General features: G+C 39.7%; 3 protein-coding genes across 7 annotated transcripts; 1 reads left to right on the top strand and 2 right to left on the bottom strand.

The window, feature by feature from the left end:
- Positions 1–1,717: 1,717 nt before the first annotated feature.
- On the bottom strand, positions 1,718–7,792 carry LOC109997409 (uncharacterized). Of its 2 annotated transcripts, XM_020651893.3 has the most exons (13): positions 6,885–7,792; positions 6,637–6,663; positions 6,245–6,523; positions 5,760–6,050; positions 4,505–4,816; positions 4,181–4,240; positions 3,897–3,953; positions 3,719–3,802; positions 3,526–3,594; positions 3,263–3,331; positions 3,018–3,119; positions 2,116–2,156; positions 1,718–2,025 (listed from the first exon to the last, which is right to left on the bottom strand). In XM_020651893.3, exons 1-13 carry the CDS (start codon positions 6,916–6,918, stop codon positions 1,936–1,938), a joined length of 1,515 nt encoding a protein of 504 aa, XP_020507549.2. In that variant the 5' UTR covers positions 6,919–7,792; the 3' UTR covers positions 1,718–1,935. The 2 variants fall into 2 exon arrangements, with proteins under 2 accessions (XP_020507549.2, XP_065810873.1); XM_065954801.1 differs by lacking the exon at positions 3,526–3,594.
- A 129-nt stretch (positions 7,793–7,921) lies between these two features.
- h1m (linker histone H1M) lies at positions 7,922–9,359 on the top strand. Its single transcript, XM_020651890.3, has 5 exons — positions 7,922–8,112; positions 8,228–8,484; positions 8,558–8,666; positions 8,748–8,797; positions 9,030–9,359. The coding sequence occupies exons 1-5, from the start codon at positions 8,022–8,024 to the stop codon at positions 9,300–9,302; spliced, it is 780 nt and encodes a 259-aa protein (XP_020507546.1). The 5' UTR covers positions 7,922–8,021; the 3' UTR covers positions 9,303–9,359.
- A 3,224-nt stretch (positions 9,360–12,583) lies between these two features.
- tmcc1b (transmembrane and coiled-coil domain family 1b) lies at positions 12,584–25,517 on the bottom strand. 4 transcript variants are annotated; one of them, XM_020651884.3, is made up of 8 exons: positions 25,383–25,517; positions 22,221–22,395; positions 19,734–21,171; positions 18,147–18,931; positions 15,223–15,642; positions 14,311–14,795; positions 14,072–14,207; positions 12,584–13,985 (listed from the first exon to the last, which is right to left on the bottom strand). In XM_020651884.3, exons 4-8 carry the CDS (start codon positions 18,747–18,749, stop codon positions 13,671–13,673), a joined length of 1,959 nt encoding a protein of 652 aa, XP_020507540.1. In that variant the 5' UTR covers positions 18,750–18,931; positions 19,734–21,171; positions 22,221–22,395; positions 25,383–25,517; the 3' UTR covers positions 12,584–13,670. The 4 variants fall into 4 exon arrangements, with proteins under 4 accessions (XP_020507540.1, XP_020507539.1, XP_065810872.1 ...); XM_020651883.3 differs by having other exon boundaries at positions 19,734–19,777; XM_065954800.1 differs by having other exon boundaries at positions 18,147–18,412; positions 25,383–25,516.
- Positions 25,518–25,821: the final 304 nt, after the last annotated feature.

Here is a 25,821-nt window from a genome sequence, read left to right as displayed (position 1 = left end):
GTCGTTTCTGCTCCTCAGAACCTGTTTTAACAAAAAACACACAGTTTGGAAAAGTTTATTTAACGACAAAGTCTTTAATAAAAAGATGATTCATTTAATGAATATAAATTTGCAGTCCAACCCATTGTATTTATAAATATTCCTTCTCAAACATGGTTTTGCTCTCGTGTGGTTTACTGGTGTGAACTTCAGCTCTTGCTTGCTTGTTCAAGACAAGCTGATAATTACACCAGACATCTCTATATGTGATTATTTACTTAAACTAATAATCATAGGGACAAGAATGTATCAAGTAAAGGGATGCCACACATTACATCATTTATAGCCTGTGCTAGTTTGCAATGCCTTTCCTTTTAAAATACAGAAACAGAAACATTGCCAAAAAAAAGATAAAAAAATAAAAACAGTTGTCTTGAAGCTGCTGACCTGTGGCGACCTATGAGCACCTCCCAGACAGACGTCACCTATGACAACCCACCCCAAGTCCAACCTTTGGGCAAAGAGGGCATTCCCAGGCCCATTTATCTGTTCACGGACCTTGTGAACCTGTAGAATGTCTCTGCCCAGTAAAAGGAGTATGTCGGCGTCTGGGTTGAGAGGTGGTACTTGATCAGCAATGCGTTTTAGGTGGGCATGATGGCGAGCAGCGTCTGGGGTAGGAATCTCAGAGTGGTTGTTTGGTACCTGGTTGCGTTCCAAGAGTGTAGGTCGAGGAAAGCTCATTTTCCTGTCTGCTGACTATTATAAACCTTAGTATCTATTAAACTAGATAAACTATTGTAAACCCATGAGCTCTTCTTCCTGCAGTCTCAGTAAGCCCAGCACACATCTTTAAGGTGCATGGGTATGAGCCCCCTGAGATGTTGAAGATGGTGAGAAACTCTGACCGTGCAAGAGAGCGGTTGCTTTGTTCGTCCAATATGGCGTACATATTCTCAGACTCTGCCCTGCACCCAGCTGGATAAACACTCACCAGACAAATCTTTGCACATGCTCTTGCACTCACGCCTTCCCCACAGACCTGCGTACACCTTGACGTGACCTCCTGGTTGCCTGCTTGGTCTCCCTCCCCGCCATGTTCTGAGGTGGGAGGAGACGACTTAGACTTCCATGTACAGTAGGTGGTCTTGGATGGAGTGCTGTCACATGACTTGTGCTGTCACATTCAGTGCAGAACTGAAGCTGAACTGAGCTATCAAAAGTACTGCAGCCAACTCACTGGCTCATGGTCTACTATTTTACTTTCAGTTTCTCTGATAGAAAGGTAGATAAATACAAGCAAACACCACAAGGTGGCACTGTAACACAACAACAGAAAAGATGTCCTTAAACATGACATTTTATGGGGCATAACACAGTGTTCCCAGACCAAGATTATGTTTGAAAATCTAAACACACACAAAAACGCCCAAATTTCTTGCCAGAAAACAGCCCAATCTGGCAACACTGACTTGTCGTTTCTGCAGCCTGCCGATTCAAACAGATGTAGTGATATTTGCTTCATTCATCACCAGCCAAAATGGCTAGTAACTCTACAATGTTACATGCCAAATTTAGAGGTGGCAATGCGAGTTAGTGACATACAATATGTGTGGTATTGTTGGTCAACTCATACAGTCTATTTACAGTGGCAGTAAGTTGTAGACGAATGCGATAGTATTTAAAATGCAAAGACAAAAAAAGTCTTAGACAAGAAGTACATTGAATACAAAACATGTTGAGAGCAGTTCTTACTTTTATGAGTATATCAAGATGCATTTTTTAAGCACTAGTCACAACAATTTGAAATAATTCAGCGTAGTCTTATATTTTGACTAAACCAAGAAAAAAATCATGTAAGGAGTTCATCAGATTGGCCAACTTTGAACAAAAGGTTAAAAATATGTAGGCGTTTAAGCTGTCCCTCCCTTTGTACAGTATGAAGCAGGGTGTCCTTCAGTGAGCCTCCACAGTGCTGTACATCAAGTTCTTCTGCGCTGTCACAGCTGCCTCATCAGAGATTGTGGAGTAATAACATGTGTCGTACTGGAGGGGGGAGGGAAAATAAATACATCTGTAGCATCCTTTAATATACATGGACAATGTTTTTAACACCATCTCTCATGTCAGACTTACATGATGACTTTCAGACTCCTGTCGTTTCTGCTCCTCAGAACCTGTTTTAACAAAAAACACAGTTTGGAAAAGTTTATTTAATGACAAAGTCTTTAATAAAAAGATGATTCATTTAATGAATATAAATTTGCAGTCCAACCCATTGTATGTATAAACATCCCTTCTCAAACAGGGTTTTGCTCTCGTGTGAAACAGAGTGTAATGATCGAAGAAATTAAATTATTTTTGTGTCAGTGCACAAGTGGTTGACCACACTCATGGTTTACTGGTGTGAACTTCAGCTCTTGCTTGCTTGTTCAAGACAAGCTGATAATTACACCAGACATCTCTGCATGTGATTATTTATCTTATGTAATAATCTTGTATGTATCAAGTAAAGGGATGCCACACACTACATCATTTATAGCCTAAATTAATTTACAATGCTTATCTCTAGATGGGCCTTTAAAATACAGATACACAAGAAACATTGCCAAACAAACTCAACAATAAAATATACAAAATAAAAAGTTACAATAAAGTATACAAAGTATCATACTATAAAAATATGTAAAACATGAAGCATTAGATCATACATGACTACAAGAATGAGTCCTCTTTAAAACTGTTTCAGTTTGAGTTTAAAATGATCCCAGTCAGGATCCAGTATGAGCTCTGCAGGTAAGGCAATTCACATTTTGACACCTTGAACAGAAAAAGCTGTTTGTCCGAGCTTCACGGTCTCCAATAGATGCTCATGTGTTACAGAACCTGAACTGTAAGTGGAACCACTAAATAAGTTGTTTAACCCTCTCAGACTGATTAAATCTGAAGATGCAGTGACTGTGTACATGCAGCTTCCACAACAAAGATTATAAACATATTTATTTGTGTTTTATTCGACATGCAAACAACATTCTCACCTGCTCTTCTTCTGTTGCAGAGAGCTGCAGAGACCAGAAACATTACGCCCACAGTTACTCCACAACCTGCGGCAATGACTGCAAACTTCAAGATCCACTTTCCTTTGAAACAACAGAAACCATGAACAAGTGTCAGTTTCACTTCTCACATTCTTAACAAAATACATGTTCTGTGTATAAATGCATTACAATTCAGCCGTGAAAACTATTTTAAAAGTAAATAAAGTATGAAGTCACATTCTCACCTGAAGTTGTTTTCAGAGGGATTTCAGGGAAAGTGTTTTCTTTAGTGTCAGGATTACTGACACTTAAACCTAGTGAGTACACAGCCATGAAATATTATTTTTAAAATCTCCACATCAATGAAGTTCTTTGATGAAGTGACATGAATCTGAGTCCATAGTACTTGTTTTATCAACAGTTTATGCATATAAATATGTAATATCTGTGTCTTGAAAGCACACAAAAAAGTAGCATATCCATGACATCCCATTAGTCACATTCTCACCTGAAGTTGTTTTCAGAGGAATTTCAGGGAAAGTGTTTTCTTTAGTGTCAGGATTACTGACACTTAAACCTAGTGAGTACATTCAGAATAATGTCATTTTTCATAAACACATTCAGGGTTTCTCATATGTATTAAACAACCTTCATATCAGCACAACAATCAGCATGAACTGTGGAATGACTAATAAACTCACCTGATGGTGGTTTCACAGACGTCAGGAAGGTGGAGACAACGTTACTTGTTGTACTAACAGTCAGACCTGAATGAAGAACAGTACCTATAAAACAAGCCATACTTGTCATATTAGATTAAAACATATAACATTTCTGATTAATTGAAGGCAATGAAAATTGTATCTCTACATTTATTACCTGATGTTTGTTTTGTAAGAGTAATGGAAGTGGAAGCAGGCCTGTCAATATTCTGACCTGGAGGATACAAAGGTTTTAAAATCTTTAAAGAATAACATTTATGATAGTGAGTGATTAATGATAATGTTCTGCATACCTATTTATTTCATTTTTAGATTTTTTCAGTGTGTGTGTGTGTCGGGGGGGGGGGGGGGGGGGGGGCAGACAGAACATGATGGGAGAAGAAGTGGTGGGTGACATGAAACAAAAGAGTTACAACATGTATAAAGTATAATATTTCCTACCTGTGTTCATAGTAAATGCAGACATGGTCGGGCTCCTGTTTGACTCTATTTTCAGAATATCTACAACAGAAGAAGACAGAGTTAGATCAGCCAAATTCATGTGTAAGACATGAATGCAATCATCTAGGCAGCACAATTCAGGATTTATAATGACAATTATTTGAATACATACACACACCAAATTATTCTATGGGGGGTGTCTCCCTTAAATTTACACAATTTAAACTGACTTTTTTTAATGAATTCATATCAGCTGAACATATCAAACACATCAGCTGATGTGGTGCAGCTGTGAATCATGTACCTGCATCTTTTCTGACTTACCCGTCAAGCTGTATCTATCACTCCGAGGAGACAAAGAGTCGGGTTTATCTCCTAATGTGTAATCACAGCTGGCATCGCTTTGTTGAACTAAACGAAGTTGACTCAGAACATTAAGGATATTGACATAAAACTGGCAAAATGACTGTTTGTTTTTGTTTGTTTGTCTCATTATGGTTTTTGTTTCAACTGGACGACTTGCTTCTCCAAAGTACAGGTGACATCTTGTATCATGATTAGCAGATACAGGCAGAGAGCAGATAAAGAGCACAGATTCCCCAGGATAATGGTCAAGACTCAGCTTTGGTTTCTGACCTACAAAAAGAAGAAGTTTCATTGTTAATAATAAAAACAATAAAACCTTTATTCATATAGCACAATTCAAAAACAAGTTACTCAGTGCTATACGATTAAAACAACCGAACAAAAATAAAAACAAACAAAAAAATCAACAAATACTAAAACAAATAATTTGTCAAATACCTGATACTCTACCATCAAGTTATTTGTAAGAGGGTGTGATATTTCAAACACTGCTGGCTCTTGCAGTCAAGCTGTGATAAAACCCTGTACATATGTGACTCTAAACAAACTTAAAGGTCACATATGATACTCCTTTTCAAAAAGCTTAAATAACTCTCAGAGGTCCCCAAAACATGTCTTTGAGTTTTCTTGTTGAAAATCCACTCTGATCCTGTATTTTAGCATGCCTTTAACCCCCTGTACTTAAGCCATGCTCAGAACTGTTTCTGTGTCTATAGCTTTAAATTCAAATGAGCTGTGTCTGACCACGCCCCTCTGGAACGGCTTGGCCTGGCTTTGGCTTTCTTGCACCATGTCGTATTGTTTACAGTGGAAAGGCAGACTCAGAGGGCAGAACAAACACCTAGCAGTGGGAGTGTCACCTGCCTGGGGGAGGGGTTACTGCCCTTTGTGATGTCACAAAGAGAAAATCTTCAAACGGCCTGTTTAAGAGCACATTTTCTGAAAAGTGGAGTGAGGAAAAGATGTAGAGGAAGAACTTTTTCATAATTGAGGGGTTTGTTGTCAGGCTAGGGACACATATTAGTGTCAGAAAAAACATTGTAAGTGCATTGTGCATAATATGTGACCTTTAATAATACATTTGTGAATAATCTAATGTGATTATATGTTACATATATATTTTGGTTTATAATCCTTTAAAACAAAAAAAAAACATCTCCACTTTTCTTGTTTTGATTATGTCTTGATGCAGCATCAAGAAACTGTCACTCACTGAGTATGTTGATGGAGGATGTCTCACTGTGTGGAGATGGAGATTCCTTGTCACCGAACTTTGACATGTAGAAACATGTGAGTTTAACCTCAGCAGGTGAACCCTGATGTGCCATCTTCAGCAGCTCAGTTCCTGTCAGAGTCTGCAGACAGGAGAGTGTTATTTCTCCACTCAGAGTGTAGAAAAAACACTTAGACACTGAAGCAGATGGTGGAGGCTGACAGTGCACTGTGACTGAGTCTGTCTCGTTGATCACAGGTGGATTCACAGTCAGTTTAGGTGGATGAGAAGCTGAAAAATTAAGCAAATGTCAGATTAAATTAAATGAATTATTTGTTACACTTAATCTGTTGGTTTGTTGTATTTGATGACATGATGAGAAAGTGTTTCTTATTTTAAAAAAAACTTTGCAAAGTACCATTTTTAATTTTGCTGATACCGTAGCAAGTAGTCAAAATAATCATCCCATAGCAGTTCTCACTCACTTCGAATGATGATGGAGGTCTCGGCACTCTCAGGAGATTGTGATCCACTCAGGTAAAAACATGTGACTTCAACCTCGGCAGGTGAACTCTGATGTGACATCTTCAGCAGCTCAGTTCCTGTCAGAGTCTGCAGACATGGGAGTGCTTTGGCAGGTCGTCGTCTCATTATGAGGAAATAACACATGGACACAGAAACAGATGGAAGCTGACAGTTCACTGTGACTGAGTCTGTTTCTGTGATCACTGCTGGATCCACTGTCAGAGCAGGTGGAAGAAGAGCTGAAAAATTCAGTTGAGCAAATTGTGAGCATGAAAATATAAAAAAGGTACTTAACTGTTATAATATGTGTATAAAATAAATGACACGAGAGCTATTAAAATCAAGAACTGACCTTGTGTTTTTAACTGAGGAAATGAACCTTTTAAAGAAAAGTGTGTAAACAAAGGAAACAGATTAATTAGTGATGAGTACATCACTAAGCTAATGTATTTTTCTGAACATGATGTAAAAGTATAACAAAGCACAAAGAAACCAATACATGTGAATCCAGCATGATAATTCATCAGTGTTTAATCTGGTTAGTAATTACACACACAAACATATTCAATAAAAGAACAGAAACGAGGTTAAAAAACTTACACATGAAGATGACTAGCAGCAGGTGTCCAGCCATGATGAAGCTCAATCATGTGAGCGTTCAATAATCCTTCATGTCACTTGTGCGTGACTAAACTTCAAATAACAGAAGTGTTGTTTTGCAGAACTTGATTGCCACAAAACCACAGCAGGCAGAGTCGAGTCGCACAAACGGACAGGCCATAAACACAGACCTTCATGGTTTCTGGTGATCTTTATTTAGAATGAAACTACTGCAGTGTTGGCTGAGAAAGAAAAGACGTTTTTTTATGTCAGTGTTTTCTCTTTGCCTGGCTTGTTGCTTTCTTAAAAAGAAAAACACTAAGATAAATTAACATCAAATTAAGTAATCACGTCTTGTCCTAAAGCTTTTTCATAAAAAAAAAAAGAAAGCATAGTGAAGCTTCAGTTAAACTGCTCATGAATAATTTACTTAAACTCTAAAACAGGAAATATGTTATGCAGACGTAAAATGTCTTAAGTCGGCTACTGAAGGTGAATACAAATACAAAAACTTTTTTTTTAAAACCCCAAAAAACGTTTAAACATACATACTATGCACGCTAAAGAGATGCAAGAAACATAATAAATGTTTTGTACTATTGTTTCCCCTGCTGGATTTTTAAGATCAGTGGTATTTTCCCTTAGAGATCATCCCATTCATTTTGAAAATGAATATATCAGAATCACAATCACAATCAGATTTATTGGCCAGGTATGCTTACACACACACAAGGAATTTAACTTCGGTGAACTGTGCTCTCAAAATAATCATATTCAGAATAATACTTTAAATAGTACAAACTCCATTGTTATCTTTAGTTTTACACACAGAGAGACCATTTTACATATTTGATTGTAGCCTAATGTCAAAATAATGGAAACATGATGTAGCCTATTATGTTCAATGTTAAAAAAAAAAAAAGACCGCAGACTCTTCATGTTGCGTCACTGACAGCTTTGTCGTTAATCAATCCCTAATGATTTACACCTGACATGATGCGATTCACCTGGTCTGATTTGACCGGAAGCGACCTCATAAAGACTGAGACGTGGAAAGCGTATCTGTAGCGTATTACTTTTAGACTTCACATAATCTGCTTCAAGAAAAGCCTCGTTTTCAATATTGAAGTCTCAGAGATGCCTCCTAAAAAGACAGTGGTAGACTCTGCTGCTGCTCCTGTGTCCTCCAGCGATGATCCGGTGGAGGAGAAAGTCGAGACAAAAACAGGTCTGACCCCATACGTGATAATGTCAAAACATGTTTTAATTAAAAACAAGACCCATATTCTTCTTCACCCATTTGAAGTGATGAATTTGTACATAATGTATCGTTATTCCCGTAGATGCTGCGGCGCTGCGTAAACTTGCAGCTCACCCCTCGACAGCCATCATGGTGAGAGAAGCACTTAAAGAACTGGATTCCCGTAAAGGCGTCTCATCCGTGGCCATACAGAATTATATTAAACAGAAATACCCCTCCGTCGACTTGGTTCGACTAAAGACCTTGGTCCGTAAAGCGTTGAAAAAGGGGATCGAGACTGGTACGTTGGTGCGTCCTGCCAACGCCACCGTCACCACGGGCGCAACGGGAAAATTTAGGGTAAGCTGTGAAGTCTACAGTTTCTTGAAGGCGAGTGAAATACCGTTTTGAATCATTTTCTATCTTGCTTTAGCTTGCACCCGAAGTCAAGGAGACGAAGGCAAAAACTGAGAATGCAGATCCAAATGTGCAGAAAGTTCCCAAAGCAGCCAAGGATGGAGCCACGAAGCCCAAAAAAGCAGGTATCAATATTAATGTTTACAGGCAGTGAAGTATTATAGGGTATTAGGTTTCTTTATTTGACATCATCTTACTACTTAAAGGTACCACAAAGAAGAAAGCGAATGCCTCTGAAGATGCTAAGACAAAAGAGGTGAGAATGCTTATTTTTGAAATGCTTTCAATATTTAAGTAAAATGCACAATTGAGATCGTGACCTATGATGTTTCTTTACAGTCATTTAGAAAGACATTGTGGACTGTAATGTATTTTGGGTTTGTGAGTTGTGCCGTATACCAGATCAATCCAAAATACATAAATGTATTCACGAATTGTTTATAAATGTTTGGCTACAGCCTTGGCTCAAACTGTCTTTTAATTTTAAGGACTCAAAGCCTCCTAAAAAGTCTAAGAAAGATGAAGAGGCTCCCACATTAAAGTCTGCTCCAGCAAAGAAGCCGAAAGCTAAAAAAGCTACAGAGGAAGCAGACGGTGACGAAACCGCTGTGACGGCCAAAACTAAAGCAGTGAAGACCACTAAGGAGGAAGTAAAGACTACAAAGGAAGTAAAGGCATCCAGAAGTAAGGCTGCTAAAGCAGACAGTGATGCCCCTGCTCCTAAAGCACCTGCCAAACGAGGGAAGAAGACTGCAGAGTAAAGTTGTAATTAAATATTTTATACTGTTTTGTTTGCAATAAAATCTTAATTTTTGGAACTCCTGACTGCTTTTTAAAAAAAAAAACATTTTAACATGAGGTCAAACTGCAGTGCCTGATTCTGACTTGCAACTGAACAATTACATAGCTGCAGTAAGTCTAAACAAAGGCATAAAATCAACTTGCGCCTTAAATTGCCCATTTCTATAATTCGGTTGAACAACACAATATTCTGCAGCAGTTGTGTTTTTAATTGTCCATTGTATATGCATAATGTGTATTTGTATTGATATTCATAAATAGCACTTCTAATGGGTTTTATGGAGTTTCACGAATGTCCTGGGATGATCTGGACTCTTACACTAAGAAAAACTTAAAGGGAAATTAGAATTAATTGTGTTTAGCGTTTGTTGCACGGAAGAGAGAAGTGACCATAGGCTTTTACTGTCTGTGCTTGCTGTGCTATGGATTCCTAATAAAAGATTGCCAGTGGGATACTAGAGATGAGAACATTTTATTAACTCCTTTTCGGGAACTGAGGGCAGATATAATTAAGAGACTGCCTCTACCTGTAGTGGTAAGTGGAGTACAAACAGAAGTGTAAAAAGGGTGTGGCCACATGTTTTCAACAGGGGGATGATGACATAGTTGGCCACTGTAGGCGCAAATGCCAGGAGGAATTCCTTAAGTGCTTGCAGCACTCCGATTACTTTTCCAAGAGTCTCTGCAGTTTCATTCTCCAAACCTTTAAGCTGTGCCGTATTTTCCAGTTTGAAGAGACGGGTCTGAAATGCCTCCAGCACCCCCTACAGGTCAGAGATAAAACTGTCAGAAGATGCTCGAGTGTCCAATAACACACTGCACACAGTAGCCACATCTTTAGTCTTAGTTGACCTTGTCCAGAGCCGATCTTTAGGCTATGGCCCCATATTTGCTTATGGTTTCTATATGTGAATATCATATGGACCATCAAAAAGTGGCGAGTGATAAAATTAGATATTGAGAGGGGGATTCTTTCAAGAAAGACCCTTGGTTTGGTAATGAAGAACACTCATTGGTTATAACTTAAGGTCAGTGGAAATTGTGGGTGATTTCTACAAAACCAATCTTTATTTACCAAAAAAAAAAATCTGCTGACACCCAATAATTCTTCAGATATTATGGCTCCCTGAGGTTGTAGACCCTGGGCTACTTGCCTGCTTTATCCAGTTGTTACTGTAAACCAGCATTTTTAAATCAGGAAAACAAAGGGGTGGCCAGTATAAAAAATAAGTATAAATTCCATTACCGGTATATATCATTAGCCTACATGTACAATGGAACAGGCTCACCTTAGTGGAACACAGCCATCATTTATGTTTTTAGTAGCACCTGTGCATTTTCTGTTCTATGTCCAGAGCCAGCTTTAAAAAGACTTACATGAATATCTGTTGCACTTTCACAAGCCAGGTAAGTGATCTTATCCTCCATGCCAGCCAGTTCCTCTTTTAAGATCAAAATCTCATTCTGGTGAAGTTCTGTCAAGTCGTGAATCTGCTCTTCCAAAAGTTCACACCTACATAATAATGGTAACAGTAAAACACAGATAGGTCATGTAACTCTCAATGCAGCAGGACAGTAGAAACATCTACCTGGCCTACCTGTATCGTTCCTCTTGTAGGGCATCCACAATCATGGCATACTTTTGTTGGTATACAGCTTTTAAGTTTTGAAAGCGCTTCTGAAATAGAACTGTGTTTTCCCTAAGCTCTTGTATCTCATGGACTAAAGCATCAAAGCCTGAGGACTGGGCATGGTCTGGGGTATTGTGCCTCATTTCAGTGGGTCCTCCTGTAGCTTCTTCAGAGCCAGCTGCAAGACCTCTAGAGCAGACATCGACTCTGCCATTCTGCTGGATTGACTGCCTTGTCTTGAAGGTCTTTTTTCCACAGAGGGGCAACACACTCATCCCCCTGGTTACACCTTTTCAGGGCTGCAGCGTTTTCAGGTAAGGATCATTTGTACTGCTTTGACACCTTAGCTGCAGCAAAACAGTTTGGTTAGAGTTTTACAGACACCTTCCCACCTGTACAGGATGGTTAAAATTATATTACCTTATAGTCTTACCTGACTTGGAAGTTAAGTCAACTTCTGTTAACGTGGATCATTTCCATTGGTGCCTTCAGCTAACTTAAGCCACTTGACACTTTTTTCAAGATAGTCTTTGCTTAGCAAGCATTAAAGATACAATTAAACGCCAAGTGTCCCAGTTCTGTAAATTATCGACATTCTGTTTTTTAGTGTGTAAATTTAGTCGCCGAAACGGAAAAAGATGGCAACGAGCGTTAATTACATGTTGCTCAGCGACGGAAAGACGAATCAAGAGCGAGGTAACAATGGATGAACCATCGACTGTAACAATGGATGAACCATAGACTGTAACAATGAATGAACCATAGACTGTAACAATGAATGAACCATAGACTGTAACAATGAATGAACCATAGACTGTAACAATGGATGAACACGTCTGAATGTTGTCAAGTTCAGACTCCTCTGACAACGATGTTTTCATCACAGCTGTATTTCTACATTACGAGAAAGCAATAAACGTCAAACCTCCGGAAGTGGGGAGCGGCAGAAGTCAAGTGAGGGGGGCTTTTGAGTTACATTTGAGACATAATTGACTGTTATCGTTTTTGTATCCTACAATTTGGCCCCCTGGCAGTCAGTATTAATTCAATGTGGCCCTTGCTGTGACCAAAGTTGCCCATCCCTGATCTAGGCCTACCCTGATGGGAATAGTGCAAGGGCATAGTTTTTCTACTTTAATTATATTTTATACATCTGAGGATAAACAACAGATTTATCTATGGCAACCGCTTTCCACAACACAAATTAGGTATTAAGTGCACTGATATATAACCCTAACCCTATATATAGGGCCTCGATACTGAACTCATTTTAACATGTCATAGGCAGAGAAAGCATATACATAATGATAGCACAGTCTCAATTCCCAAATAATCAATTGGCCCAGTCAAATGTTTGTAGTTTGAACGTTGTTCCTGTTACTCTCAAGGTTCAGTTAAACAGCTTTATGTGAATGTTTTTTTTCCTCAGAGTTTGGGTGTAGTTACTTGTTTCATCATACTGGTGAGGGTGTTCATAGAACCAATAAGAAATATACTTGACTTGCTGAAATACATACCATTCCACACATACAGCCTTCTCGTGAACCAAGTGACCCCAACAGGAGTGACATGTACATTAAGAGACAACGTAATGATGACATCGAGACAAATGCAAGTTAAACTTTCATCTTCACCTTTAAAACAGCAAATTTATTTGTCTTTAAAATATAAAAAAAATCAACTAAAAAGTATTACTATTTCATTGTCACTAATAGAAACAGTACGGAAGCACTGAGTCTTTGAGCTCTTTTACCGCTCTTCAAGTATGTTAAATCAGTTCATAGATTATTCTTCAGCAGTGGAAAAAAAAACACCAGGACTGCAGAACCCAGCTGGCCCAGAGGGCAGGGTCCAGATCCAAATATAAGTACTCGATAGTAGTTTCCTGGTTGGCAGAACCAGTGTTACAGACTTTAAACATCCAAAAGAAACAAGTCAAGAACCCACTATTATTTGATCCAGTGACAAGTCTGATTCCAGAGCAATGTAGCTGTTGTGCAAGCACCCCATTCTTCAGATGTAGCGAAGAAAAAAAAGTAAGAGTTGGTCACAAGAGCTGAAATTCGAGGGATTGTTTAAAAGAGAAAGAGAGAGCAGACTGAAAAATTAAAATGGCAAGACCAGAAGAGAGAAAACTTACAAAAAGAGAATGTGGACAACTAAATCAGCAGAACACTGTCGGCACGTTACAGTTAAAAGAAATTAAAAATAAAAACATCAATCAGCTTTGTTAAAAATAGCAGTGACTTCAAAACAATACCACTTGATTCAGCTTAAAAGTAATAAAACTCAACAATTTCTTCTGTGGTGTAACAATGCAAAGTTTTCCACATGTAAACAATTCCACTCAGAAGAGAGAAATCAAGTGTGCAGTTCTCTCTGCCCCTCCTTCAACTACAGTCCATTTACCCTTAGAGTATGTGCTTGTGCCACAAATGCACTAAAGATAGCCGGTTGATACCAAGCATCCAGCCGTTTCTCCCCCTAATTCACCAAATCATTCCTCTTAAAACACATTTCAGGATGTGATAAAGTGACAAACCTCCGATGCAACCCTCTTAAGTGTTTTAAAAAGCAGAGGAATAATAAAAGGTAGAGCTTTTGAAATTCAACTTCCTGTATGGGTGAACTTCCTCATTTCACACAACAGCCCCACCCCTCTGTTCTTAGAACATTAAAATAAGCCTTCAAAGTCGGTCATCTTGGGTGCAGAAGAAAGCGATGCAGATACTCAGAAATAGCCTCCCAATGCCTCCAGAAGAAGGCGAGGAAGATCACGAGTAGTAGTGTAGAGAGTGTGCGGCTGCGTGTTTTCATTAAGGGGACGACACAGTTAGCCACTGTGGACACAAACACCAGAAGCACTGCCATGACAGCTAGCAGCACATTAATTAGTTTTCCAAGAAGGGTCCTTGCTGTGGCATTCTCCAAACCCTCGAGCTGCACCACCTGCTGTTGCTGCTGCTGGAGCTCCATCTTGGAGATACGAGTCTGACATGCCTCCAGCGCCTCCTACAGGTCAGAGACAAAAATGTCAGTAAAGAAGTTCAGAGGACAAAGCAGAAACAATTACCAGAAGTTCATTTTGGTGAGCTTACTTGAATGTCTCTCGCTCTTTCATAAGACTGATAAGCGATCTTCTCCTCCATACTGGCTAGTTCCTGTTTTAAGTTCAGAATTTCATTCTGGTGCAGTTCTGTCAAGTCATTGAGTTGTTCTTCTAAACGTTCACACCTGAAAAATAGTGAAAACAACAGCCCGTTATAAACTAGGACAACTTTTCTCTTCTACCCATACAGACCTTCTATATTAAAGTGTACAGGACATTTTACAATACCTGTATCGCTCCTCTTGAAGTGCCTCCATGATCATTGTATAGTCACGTTGATAGTGAGTTTTTAAGTTTTCAAAGGACTCCTCCAGTCGACCCTGGTTTTCCCGAAGCTCCTGTATCTCATGAAGTACAGCATCAAATCCTGATGCCTGGCCGTGTTCAAGGGTGTTGCCCTTGGAACTAGGGGGGCCTCCAGGGGCTCCAGTCGTACTGTTAGCTCCTGCTGAGCCAGAAGTAGCGCTAGAACAGTCATCATCACTTCCATACTTTGGGCTGGAATGCAACTGTCCTGTCCCAAGGGTCCTCGTTCCCCCAGGACCCACTCCTTCATCTCCCTGAGATTCATCCAGGGAGTCTTTCAGGCCTGCAATGTTATCTGCACTGCCGAACTTGTTGCGGATGAGAGAGGCGATTTCTCTCGGCTTTGACACGACGGCTCCAGCTGCAGAGTGAGTGGCGTGAGAGAAACTGGAGAGGCCACCTGTTACCTGTAATCAGCAAGATCTGGTCAGTACTCAGGCTGCAACATGAGACGTATGGCTGTATGACTTCTAGTTTAACCAATGTAAACCAGTGAATTAGGCTGATATTAGAAGGGCAGAAATTTCCAGTGGGGATTGTGATCTGCCTCTTGGATGTGGCTATTGTAGCTTTTATATGCAATTGATATTCAGGTTCAAAATGCATCCCCCTTTCTGAAATCATAATTTCTGAAGAAGACAGTGGATGGATCTGGATAAAGAGCGCTGGGGAAAATGTGAGAGAAGTGATTGAACTGCATTGGTGTTAATGTGGCATTTGAAAATGTAGAGAGAAATGTTAGCCTAAAGTTCCTGCTGTGAGTCTACTCTTATTTCCATTCAAGTGTCATACAGCTCATACAGAGAACACTGAAGGCACCAGGAAAGCACAAACCTTAGCTCCAACATCTTTCAGCCCCTGGTGCATGTCTCGAAAAACATCTTTGGGCTGACGAGGGATGCCGTTGTGTTCCACCTCTCGAAGCTTCCGGTGGTAATGCTCCAGCTTCCTCTGCAGTTGCTGGATAGTCTGAGCTGACTTTTGATTCTTCTTCTCAAACACCTGCTTGATGCGTGCACTCTGCTGTTTGTCTGCATTATTAGCGAGTTTCAGGTACTCGGCCACGTTGTCGTCACGTGCAGTTTGTTCTATTTTGATTTGTTCCGTGAGCTTTAGAATCTTCTGTTGTAGTTGGGCAATGGCCTGCTTAGTTCGCTGTGGGTCTGGGGTACTGTCGACTACATCATACCCATCTGCACCGTATGGGAGGGCATTGGGTGACACAGCAGGGCCCGTTCCATCATAGCGGTCCAGCTGTTCAAATAAAAGAAAAGAAAAAACGATCAAATAAACAGGAAGGAAACAGGATGTCTGTTACTTAATGTTTGATCTAATGAGCACCCTGACAGTGTCTAATGTGAACACCTGTGTTTATACTTTATAATGAAGATATGTCACTTCTCTTTTACAACAGCAGAGGGCACCAGTAAAACTAAAGTTCCTTTTTTTACCCCTGTCACTTCATGGCTCCAGTTGAAGGAGCCCTAGGGGGAAGGAAACAGTTAGTTAAATAGTCTGGCCTAACTGTAGATTTAACAGGAGGTAAGCAATTGATTTTCATTTTACCCCTCAGTAGGTAGATTGATTCAAAGCCAAGTGCAAATTAGTTGAGTCCCTAAACAGTCACCAGAGCATAAAGAGTCAAACTTGGGCAACTACAGGAGAAGTAAATAGTACTTCTGGGTTGTTAAGACAAAGTGAAAAGGCCTCATTATAATATGATTGTTTTCCCAGCTTCTAATTGTCTGAAGAATTTAGTAAAAAGTATTAACAACATCTTGGTATGCAAGGCCTTTTGGATATGGTCAGGTCAATCCAGTTTCCAGATCCATTTTAGTGATTTCTTTTTTTTTTTGTTGCTGCTGATGAAAACCTTCCTGTTCTTCACAGAAATGTTATTTAGCCAACATTACCAATGAGTATGTTTTATTTATGTTTTCTTATCTATGAAGTGATAAGCTTTTACGGTTTTCTTGGTTCCTTTTTGACTTTGTTTATTTATTCATGGTCAAAAAACAACAACAATAATTTAGTTTCAGAGTGTTTAGCCCTGCAAGCATTCTCTGTCCTAAAGTACTCTCAGAGACAGCAAGGGCTAAATTTAGAAAGGCTTAAAGCACATAGTGACCAACCAGTCAAAGGCAATCTGTGACCTTCCTCCACTGACAGCTCATCTCGACATTCAAGGGTTCAACCAGGCCCATCTAAACCATTAACAACCTTTTAACATGGCTACATAATTAGACTTAGTTTGACTTTTTTCTTTTTGTAAAAAAAAATACAACGCTTCTTGTCTTCAATTTGCTTCTTTGTGAGTGCACAGCATCTCATTGTATTGCTATTCAGAGCCAAAATGTTATGACCTATAGCACTATGTCTAAGAACTAAAACATTTGAGGTTTTATTAGGTTAAAGAATGTTTTTTTGTCTGTTTGTACATGGTTTAAGATCGCTGAATATATTTGTATATGAATAGAATAGACTGAGTATATGGGACATAAGAATATTTGTATGACATCAAGAATGAACAATTACGTGTTAAAAACAAAAAAATATACATGTACTTTGTCATTAACATTGTTTTTATTCCCTCACGATTATTGGGTTGAGTTGGAATGTATCAAAACAGGAGTCGAGCAGGAAACGAAGCCATTTGCTGCACCTTGAGCTCAGTTTCTTCCCTACATGATTCAGTTGGCAAATTTGCATTTTGCAAAGTGATGTTGGATTAGCTATAAGCAGTTCCTAAACACCTTTGTGTACAAACATTACAGGATCATCATTAAATGATTACTTTTGTTGCTGAAGAAAAAATCTAAACACTATAAAGTCTCTACCAGTGCTTAGGTTATAGAAGAGTTGTTTTTTCTCAGATTCTGTAACAAAAGTAAGGCCTTTTTCTTTGCTTCCCTTTCCTTAGGTTTGACTCAGGCGTAACTCAGAGAAGGAGTGTGACCACAAAACAAAGCAATTCTCCTCCTTTGTGCACCCCCACACACACTGGTACACTCAACAACTGCCTTTGTGACCTATATCCAAAACCCCTCATATCACCCAGTGTATGGCTTGTTTCAACACTGGAAATTCTCCTGCTCTGTTAAGCCTGGCTCAGGCTACAGGAGTTTTAAAGTCCTACCTGATTGAAATCGGGAAACATCACACACATAAGAAGAATCTTCACAGATATTCTGCTACATAATCTCAAGCATGCACACACTACAAGATATGAAAATAATGGCAAATCACATACTTTAGGATTTCACTAAGGTTATCGTGCCCGGTTGAGGAACGCACCACCTCACATGACCTCATTTAAACAATGGAGCCAGCAGTTCAATGTGTGATTATAATGCTTTGTGCAGAGAGGAAAAAAATCATAAATAATTTTAAAGTTTGGGTGAAGAAATGGACTGTTTATTTATTAAGAGCTGGAGGTAACTGTCCAGCACACCTGTGTAGGTTGCGTCTTGCCACTGATCGCCTCTACTGTCCACTTATTAGTCTTCACTTGTCTCTCGCGGTTATTATAGTCACAACATTTGCCCTCCCAGAGGACGGCCCAGGTTCGAATCCGACCTGTGGCTCCTTTCCCACATGTCCTTCCCCACTCTCTTTCTCCCTGATTTCAGACTCTATCCACTTTCATATCTCTCTAATAAAAAGGCACAAAAATAACCCAGTAGTCTGAGCCGGGCTTTAAGAATCTACTGTTGCATGAAGATGCTTAAGTTGTTCTATGACAGGACTCAGACACTTACCTTGTCTGGCTCTTCTGTTGAGTGATAACCCGAGGTCAGCAGTATGTCAACTAGGGCAGGGCTGGTGGGTGTATCTGTGGTCGAGGAGGAGCGTGGGCGTCCAGCCTGAAGCAAGGCCTCGTGGGTGCTGCGCCTGTGGATCTGCGGGCTTCCTTTCTGGGGAGGATCCCCAGAGCCTCCCACCTTGCTGCGGCGGCTTTGCAGGCTGGTGCCTCGCTTCATCATTGGTGGAGCGCCTCGGATCTGCTGCAGAACTCTGCTCAGAGCTGCAGGAGGAGCGGAAGCGGCAGAGTTGTCAGAATCCACAGGCAGGGCCGAGGAGGCGGGAGCATCCCCCACCTCTGACCCAGCATCAGTGGGTTCGGAGGAAGGGGCGCCCATGCAGGATGAGACGGAGTCATGTGGGGAAACGGAGGAGCGTCGGCGCTGTGGCTGGAAGAAGTGCTTCAGGCCATGGCCCAACGCTCCCATGTTCTCCAGGGCATTATGGGTGATTTTGGACAAGCCGTGCTCTGACTCCGACGCCCTCCTGCCAGCCTCTGGCTCCGCTCGACCTCCTGCGTCTGGCTCTTCTGTACTCTGCTCACTACTACCCTGATCCATTTGAGACCTCCAGTTTCACAGTGAGGCTCTACGGGGGTGCAGGGGACTAGCTACGCCCCGACGACACCCCCTCCCTCCCCCCTCTGAGAGACTGGTTGAGAGCCGGGGAGCAGAGGGAATGGCACTCAGTTGGGCCTTGTGAGTGGGCATGCATCTGTGGCTTGGCTCAATGTCATGCTTGTCTACCACAAAAGGAAAATAAAATGAATTATGACATGCTGCAGTGGGTGATGAAAATAATAAGCAGTGGCAGAATACTAAACAAGCAACACAAATGGGTTGACAGACATGACAGCTGTTTTTGCATTTTAATAAAGGAAGGTTTATTGTTTATTTTGCTTGAAAATTAATTCATGATTGAATAAAGCTTTCTATTTTCTCTCTGCTGAGAGAAAACAGTAGATATATATTTCAGCTAAACAGCAATTGGCATGTCTGAAATTGCCAACCCAGTAATGCAGAAACACAAAGTCTAAAAATAAAAATACACAAGGTTTACAAACACTTTCTGAAATGTTGATGTTTTTTTTTTTTTATCCAACATGGTGAAAGTCCTGCTGATTTCTGATATCTCTGCCTTTTTTTTTTTTTTTTTTAATTCTAAGCATTCAAGTCCAACTTCACATAGGACCTCTTTGAATCATAATGTTCCAGAAAGTATTCAGTATTCAGAAATCAATAATCAACAAAACTTTGAGTGCTTGAATGATGCTAACAAAAGAGACTACAGAGTGTAAAAAAAGGACATTTAATTCTAAATGGACAGTAATTCTTATCCAATTTTCTGAGGATTAAGGTGTTCAGTGATCTATGGCGGTTCTGCTTTGTGTCTCATTTTATAACGAGACTAAAATCCTGCACTGTGATGAGTCCACGTCCTCAGCTCTCAGGTGTCGGCTTACATAAAAGCCTCTTGACTTAACTAACATGTAAGGAGACTTGAGAAAGAAAGCAAGAGAGGAGGTGAAAAAGAGTTTGACTTACCATCAGCCCAGCTTCTCCTCCACTGACTCACAACTCAGGGAAGGCTAAATGAAGCAGAAATATTGACACAAGAAAACATAAACACTATGCTCCACAAAAGAAAAACATAAAAAAAAAGAAAAAAAAAAAGACTTGAACACAAAACTTCAACTCAGCAGTTACTGGTAATAATGGCTATGTGAAGGAATACAACACACTTAAGAGCTGCTAACATGCTGAGTCAACAGTCCACCACCTAATGGACCTTTGTTTATAACCTTAAAAGTGATAAGCAAGTCTATGCATGACGAGCCTCGTTGTGTGTTACAACAGAAACTATTGTTCAAACATTTCAGCACTCATGATAAGATCAACACAATAACAGCTCTACACACCTTTACTTTATGGTATGACAAAGAAGCAAACATCAAAACCTGAAATATGTTAGGAGTAGCAACAGTACACAACTCATCTGTGGCTCGTACAAGAGGGGCAAGAGTCTTTCCACATTTTCTCCTGAACCACTTAAAAGCCAACTATAAATCAGGCTACCCTTTAATACAAACATATAGGGATTTTTCATGATTTCTTAGATCAACGACTGGACCGTAACTTCTTTTTCTTTGACATTACCTTTGGTTATGTGGCACCATAGACTTAACATTCAAGCGCCAAAACCTAAGACTCAAATGAACGCACTATCACTTTTCATTTTTGTTTTCACATCATTCTGCATGTTTACTTTACAATCCACATGTATCAGAAACGATGTATTTTTAACATTTTTAATTTGTATTATTGAGTTACATGTTTGCCTTTGCTTACTTTCCTTAATTTCCCCTCTATTAAACGGGGTTTCTGAATTTGGGCTGTGATTTGAAATACTTATATATATATATATATATATATATATTAACACTGATGAAATTGACCACCTACTGTAAATCAAATGACTCCCTCATTTTTTATAATGCTGTCCTTATTTCAAAAGCCAGAGACAGACACACTCATTTGAGTCTACTTTGTCATTGCATGCTTGAATCACAGGGAATCAAACCCAAAACACCGGCTCACAGAAGTTACAGCACTTAAAATAAATTAAAAGTTGAATTTGTTTGTATGGACTGAACTCTTCCATTACATCTCATTAAATGAAACCAGAGATACACTTATAATCACTAAGCATGAAAATCAACATTGAACATCGAGACAGAATGTTTTACAATATACATTGTGTTTATGCACAGGACATATCCCAAGCTTTAAGTGATGGGTCTGACTACGCAGTGCTTGGATAATTTTGCAGTGAAACAGAAAAATTATTCCACGAGTCAGCAGAGCTAGAAAGTATCACTTAACAAGCCAGCAGCAAAATCTAGCAGTACAAAAAACCCCTCTGAATTGCTCCATTAGTGCTACACAGTGACTCATTACTGCTGCTCCTGCTGTTAGATCTGCACTGTTGGATAAGAAAGAAAGCACGATGTTAAAGGGTAGGTGGTAGTGAGAATAATAGTGCAAAAAGAAAAGAGAATCTACAGTAAGCCATGCTTAAAAAGAGGCTGCTACACGGTTTAATTATATTAGGGCTAACTTACTGCAGTCAATCGTTTTAATTATTACTCCATACCAATGAAAACGTCAATAGAGAATGATATGTGACCTCCCTCCTTCTATAAGTGAATTACTGTTAGATCAATCTGACTACTGGTAACTTAAGACTGCAATCTCTCAAAACTAACTTCATTTTTGACACACCTTAAAAAGTTCTGGATCAAAGTCTGTGTCATACCCGGCTTGCCTTCACTCCTGGGATCAGGTCTGCATAGCTGCTGTTTAGACGTAACAATAAAGGTGCTCATCTTACAGACTTAGATCATAATCTTGAGGCTGTCAATTATCATGTGCTCTATGTTAGCCTACTGAATTAACACTAAGCTTCTAGTTTGTAAAACAGTTATTTTCAACCCCAGATCAAAAATCCTTTACAGACATGGGACTATAAGTCTTGATGTACACTGAAACTACAATGGCATGCGACTCCTCAAGGCTAAGGGCAAAGTGTTCTCTTGGAAATGGGTCAGCCAACATTTGCCTATCACTCTGTAAACTTGAAGGGATCCAAGGTCACATCATCTACAGTGTTGAGTGTGTCTAGCAGCATTTTAGCCTTTTCATCTGTTAAATAAATATTTTTTGCAAAAACAGCCTCATGGCAAGCATGCATCTAGAAGCAGAGTGTTTCATTTGATGACTGCTTTTAATGCAGTATTACCTCTGCAAATAAGCCCTCAGCTTAGCACTGATTTGTTTCACATTTATTTAAGAGTGAATACAGTAGACTTCATGCTTATTTTGAGAATTGAAAATACAATAACATTCCATTATTAGTCACAATCGAATTAATGGCCATAATAGTATGGCTCATTGAAACTAAAATGAAATTTCATAGGTTATTATAGAGGGACACAAAACACAGCAAGAGTCAAAGTGTTTGTATAAACTTACATTCAGGTGTGGTCATCCGCAGATGATCTGTTGTGGATCTATTTACATGAAAAGGCGTAATCCAAGGGAATTTTGAAGTCCGCTTCCTCTGGGTTACTCTCACAAATGGAAGTGTGGACGGATAGCTGTTGAACTTTAGTCAGCTGTTTCCGTGGACATTTAGAAAAATCACATGCTGCAAAGAAAACAAGCAGAGGAAAGAAAGTCTGAGAAACAGATCGTTGAGAAGACCATTTTAATTTGATGTTTTATCACATTCTAATTGTTACCAATAGTTTTGTTTCACTACATGAGACTTTTACAAGTTATACCTTGGACTAGGACTATCATACATTACATGATGTCTCAGTGTTTCCTCAAAGTTAGGGGTAGTGGCATCGTCACCGGGGGGAAAAAATCAATCAATTGTTTTATTTGATTTCAACAGTGCATTTACTTAAAAAAAAAAGATTCAAATGAAACCACAACATATTTCAGATAGCCCATTTTAATGTTAGAAGTAGCAATGAAGTAGTGGGCACAGTAAAGGTAAATAAACGATGATCCTTTGAGAGTATGCACACGACCTTCATGCCGGCCCTGCGGTCTGGGCCCCAGTTGAGCAACCCATCAAAAAAGTTTGTTTACCTGCTTGTGAAACTAAATTGTGTACACATTTTGCAAAATTCATACATAAAGTCTTTGAAACTGTCACATAAACTGATTGTATTTAGCGTCCCTTACTGACAAGTCCCAATCTGGAAAATAATATCTTAATCTGTTTTAGTAGTGACTTAATAAAACATTATGTTGATGATCTGATTTATTGACCAATCGGTTCTTAGACCAGAGGAAAGCCAGGTGTGTCCCTTCATGCCCTGAAGTTTTTTGCAAAGGGACCATGTCAGCGAAGTGCAACTAAAGTGCTCGGCTCCAAAAACTGTAGGGGGCTTGGATCTTGTGATGTTATTGTTGGCTCAGTTTGCATGATTTCAGAGCAAGCTGGGATAAAGCTGGACAGAAATCTAACCAGCAGCATTCATTGTCGGGCAAGAAGTGAGGTTGTTGAAAATGTGTGAATAAAATGGGAAAATCAAAACACTTCTATTTTTGTACAGCACAGGCCTCCAAGGGCTTTTACATTAATTACTTGTGTAATGTTAATTAATTGCACCAAAAAGCCCCCTTGGGAAAATGTGCAGGTCATGCACCGTTTGCTTTCAATGTAGAGCCACTATGAACATAAAATAATTAATTGTGACCATAAAAACTTAACATGTATGACCTATTGTAATCGCTCTCTGCTTGAAAACATGGTTAAAGTCACATTACGATGAGCCCAGCATCATCCCTTTGGTGAATGTCACCTATTGGTGTTAATAAAGTTTCTTTTGAAATCAATTCTTCTAATAATCACTCTCAGTTGTACACACTAACATCAGGGAGCTCACTATAAGCACACAGTTTAAGTTGATTATTTCATGTATTCATTAGGTAACAGGTGCATTCTGTGTCAGTATGTGACTACAGTGAAGCGTCTGCTTAGAAATAAAAAGGCAGATAATTTGATAAAGTCGCTAATATACACAAATAAGTGGACTGTTTTCAGGAGTGATGTTTCTCTCTGTGCAGGGTCTGAGCCCGATCGGTTTATCTGTCGTTAGCTGGAGCTAAGAAGAGGCTGGAATTAGCAGCTTGCTAGCCAACCTTGGTAGGCCCGGCATTTAACAAACATGAGTTTGGGACACATTAGAAAAGGACGATAAAGAAGTTCATCGTTTTGTTAGAAGGCGGTGCCAGTCGCTGATGTAAAGAAATGTATGAAACATCGGTGCTTCCGTTTTAATGGCCTGTCTCCTCTTGTTGTAGCTATAGCAGTACAAGCTACCACATTGCACCGGAGGGAGGGAGCTGTAGTCCAGAGCTCACACCGGTGCGATGTGTGAAGAGGAGGGGGAGGGGGGGGGGGGTCGTGGGGTTATCATAGTTAGTGAACAAATTAGAGCCAGTGTGTCTTAAATGTCACATTCACCTGGTGACTATGCTTAAAAGCTGCATATAAAGATTCAAGTATTCAGTCTGATACACCTGTCTTCCTCCTCTCTCTCACCTGAGCAGCTGCGAGGCGTTTTTCTTTCGCAGCTTCTTTTAACACCGATACGCAGGTTTGAATAAACGACAGCTTATCGTCATTTGTTAAACTATAGAATTACTGCCAGGATAAATAAAAAGGGAGGGCAGACTTTATACTGGTTAGCAGAAGAAGTTAGCTCATCGTATCGACTTTTTAAACCAACTTGAGAGTAAATCCTCAAACTGTATGGTGACCAAATTCATTAAAAAAAACAACAATCACCTAAAACATATTAAAATGATTGACCTATTGACATACCTCAAATAAACCTTTTGATTATAATATATATATAAAATATCAGTGCATGTCATGAGCCACACTCCAAATTGAGCATTACAAATTAAACTCTGCACCTTGTCCTTCTGTCAACACTCAAACCAAACTCAGGTGTTAACACCTCCAACACACCGGGTGAGTTTAAATCACAGGTATCTGGAAGCTGTCACACACTCCCACTAGGCTTTCTTAATCACACCTTTTTGGGGAGTCTTGTGTTTTCATGATGGGGGTATTTAGTCAAAACAGTTGTCACAGTTTAGGTTTGCATAAGCTTACAGTCCCCTATTTTGCAATGTTAATATCAACCCGTGCTGAACTTATCTGAGGACAAAGTCAAAGCTGTTAGCTCGGTTCAGTTTGTTTAGCACATCCTGGTGGAAGCGCTCTGATAATGTCACTGAATCCGGCCTGGGTGTTGTCCCCAAAGTGTAACCTTTACTCATTTTCTCCCCACAAGCACTACAACGATTTCTACGTCTTCACTAACTCTCATGTAAGCCTTCTTATCATCGCTCTAGGTTGTAAAAACAGGCGCTTACTAGCCGCCTGACCACTCCGCCTGTCAGTTAGCAGGCTGGCTAGACTGTAGCTAAAACAACAAGCCGTGCTTAGCTACAGGCGACCAGGGCAGCTCGCCAGGCGGCAGCCACAACACCGTAAACAACGTTAAGCGACCGTAAACATTGCACAGATCGGATAACCGCGTATGGAAACACATTTCATTCATGAAACACTTCGTAAAATGTGTGTTTTCGCTGGCTTCAACTTACATGGGCGCTGAGAGGATTGTGTTGATGACCATTCATTTCTCCCGATGGTGGAACACTCCCACGATGACGTCAAATAGCGTGCTCGACGTCAGAACAGCTGAGTACCAGAGGCAGCTAACCATTGCGTCTGTGCAGGTGATCCGGTTAAATGGGTTTATTAGATTTTATGTATCAAGCGTATAGTATATAAATTATATAAGATATGATGTTATATTTATCTAATATGCAATGTTGTATAATGTGTTTAATGTGAGATTTAAGTAGTAAATGGCAACGACAGCTTGGCTGGACTTTGAACCATATTCCTCTAAGCACTTGTTTAATATACAATATACAAATCTAAGTGTGCTGCAGTAACAATTTGTGTTCCTGTGATGGACAAAGTTTTTATGTAATTATTCAAATCAAAGCTCCAATCCTCATATTCTGTAAACACACC

Source organism: Labrus bergylta, chromosome 5, assembly GCF_963930695.1.
Source record: "Labrus bergylta chromosome 5, fLabBer1.1, whole genome shotgun sequence".
Lineage (NCBI taxonomy): Eukaryota > Metazoa > Chordata > Actinopteri > Labriformes > Labridae > Labrus > Labrus bergylta.
This window is presented reverse-complemented; position numbering and strand designations above follow the sequence as displayed.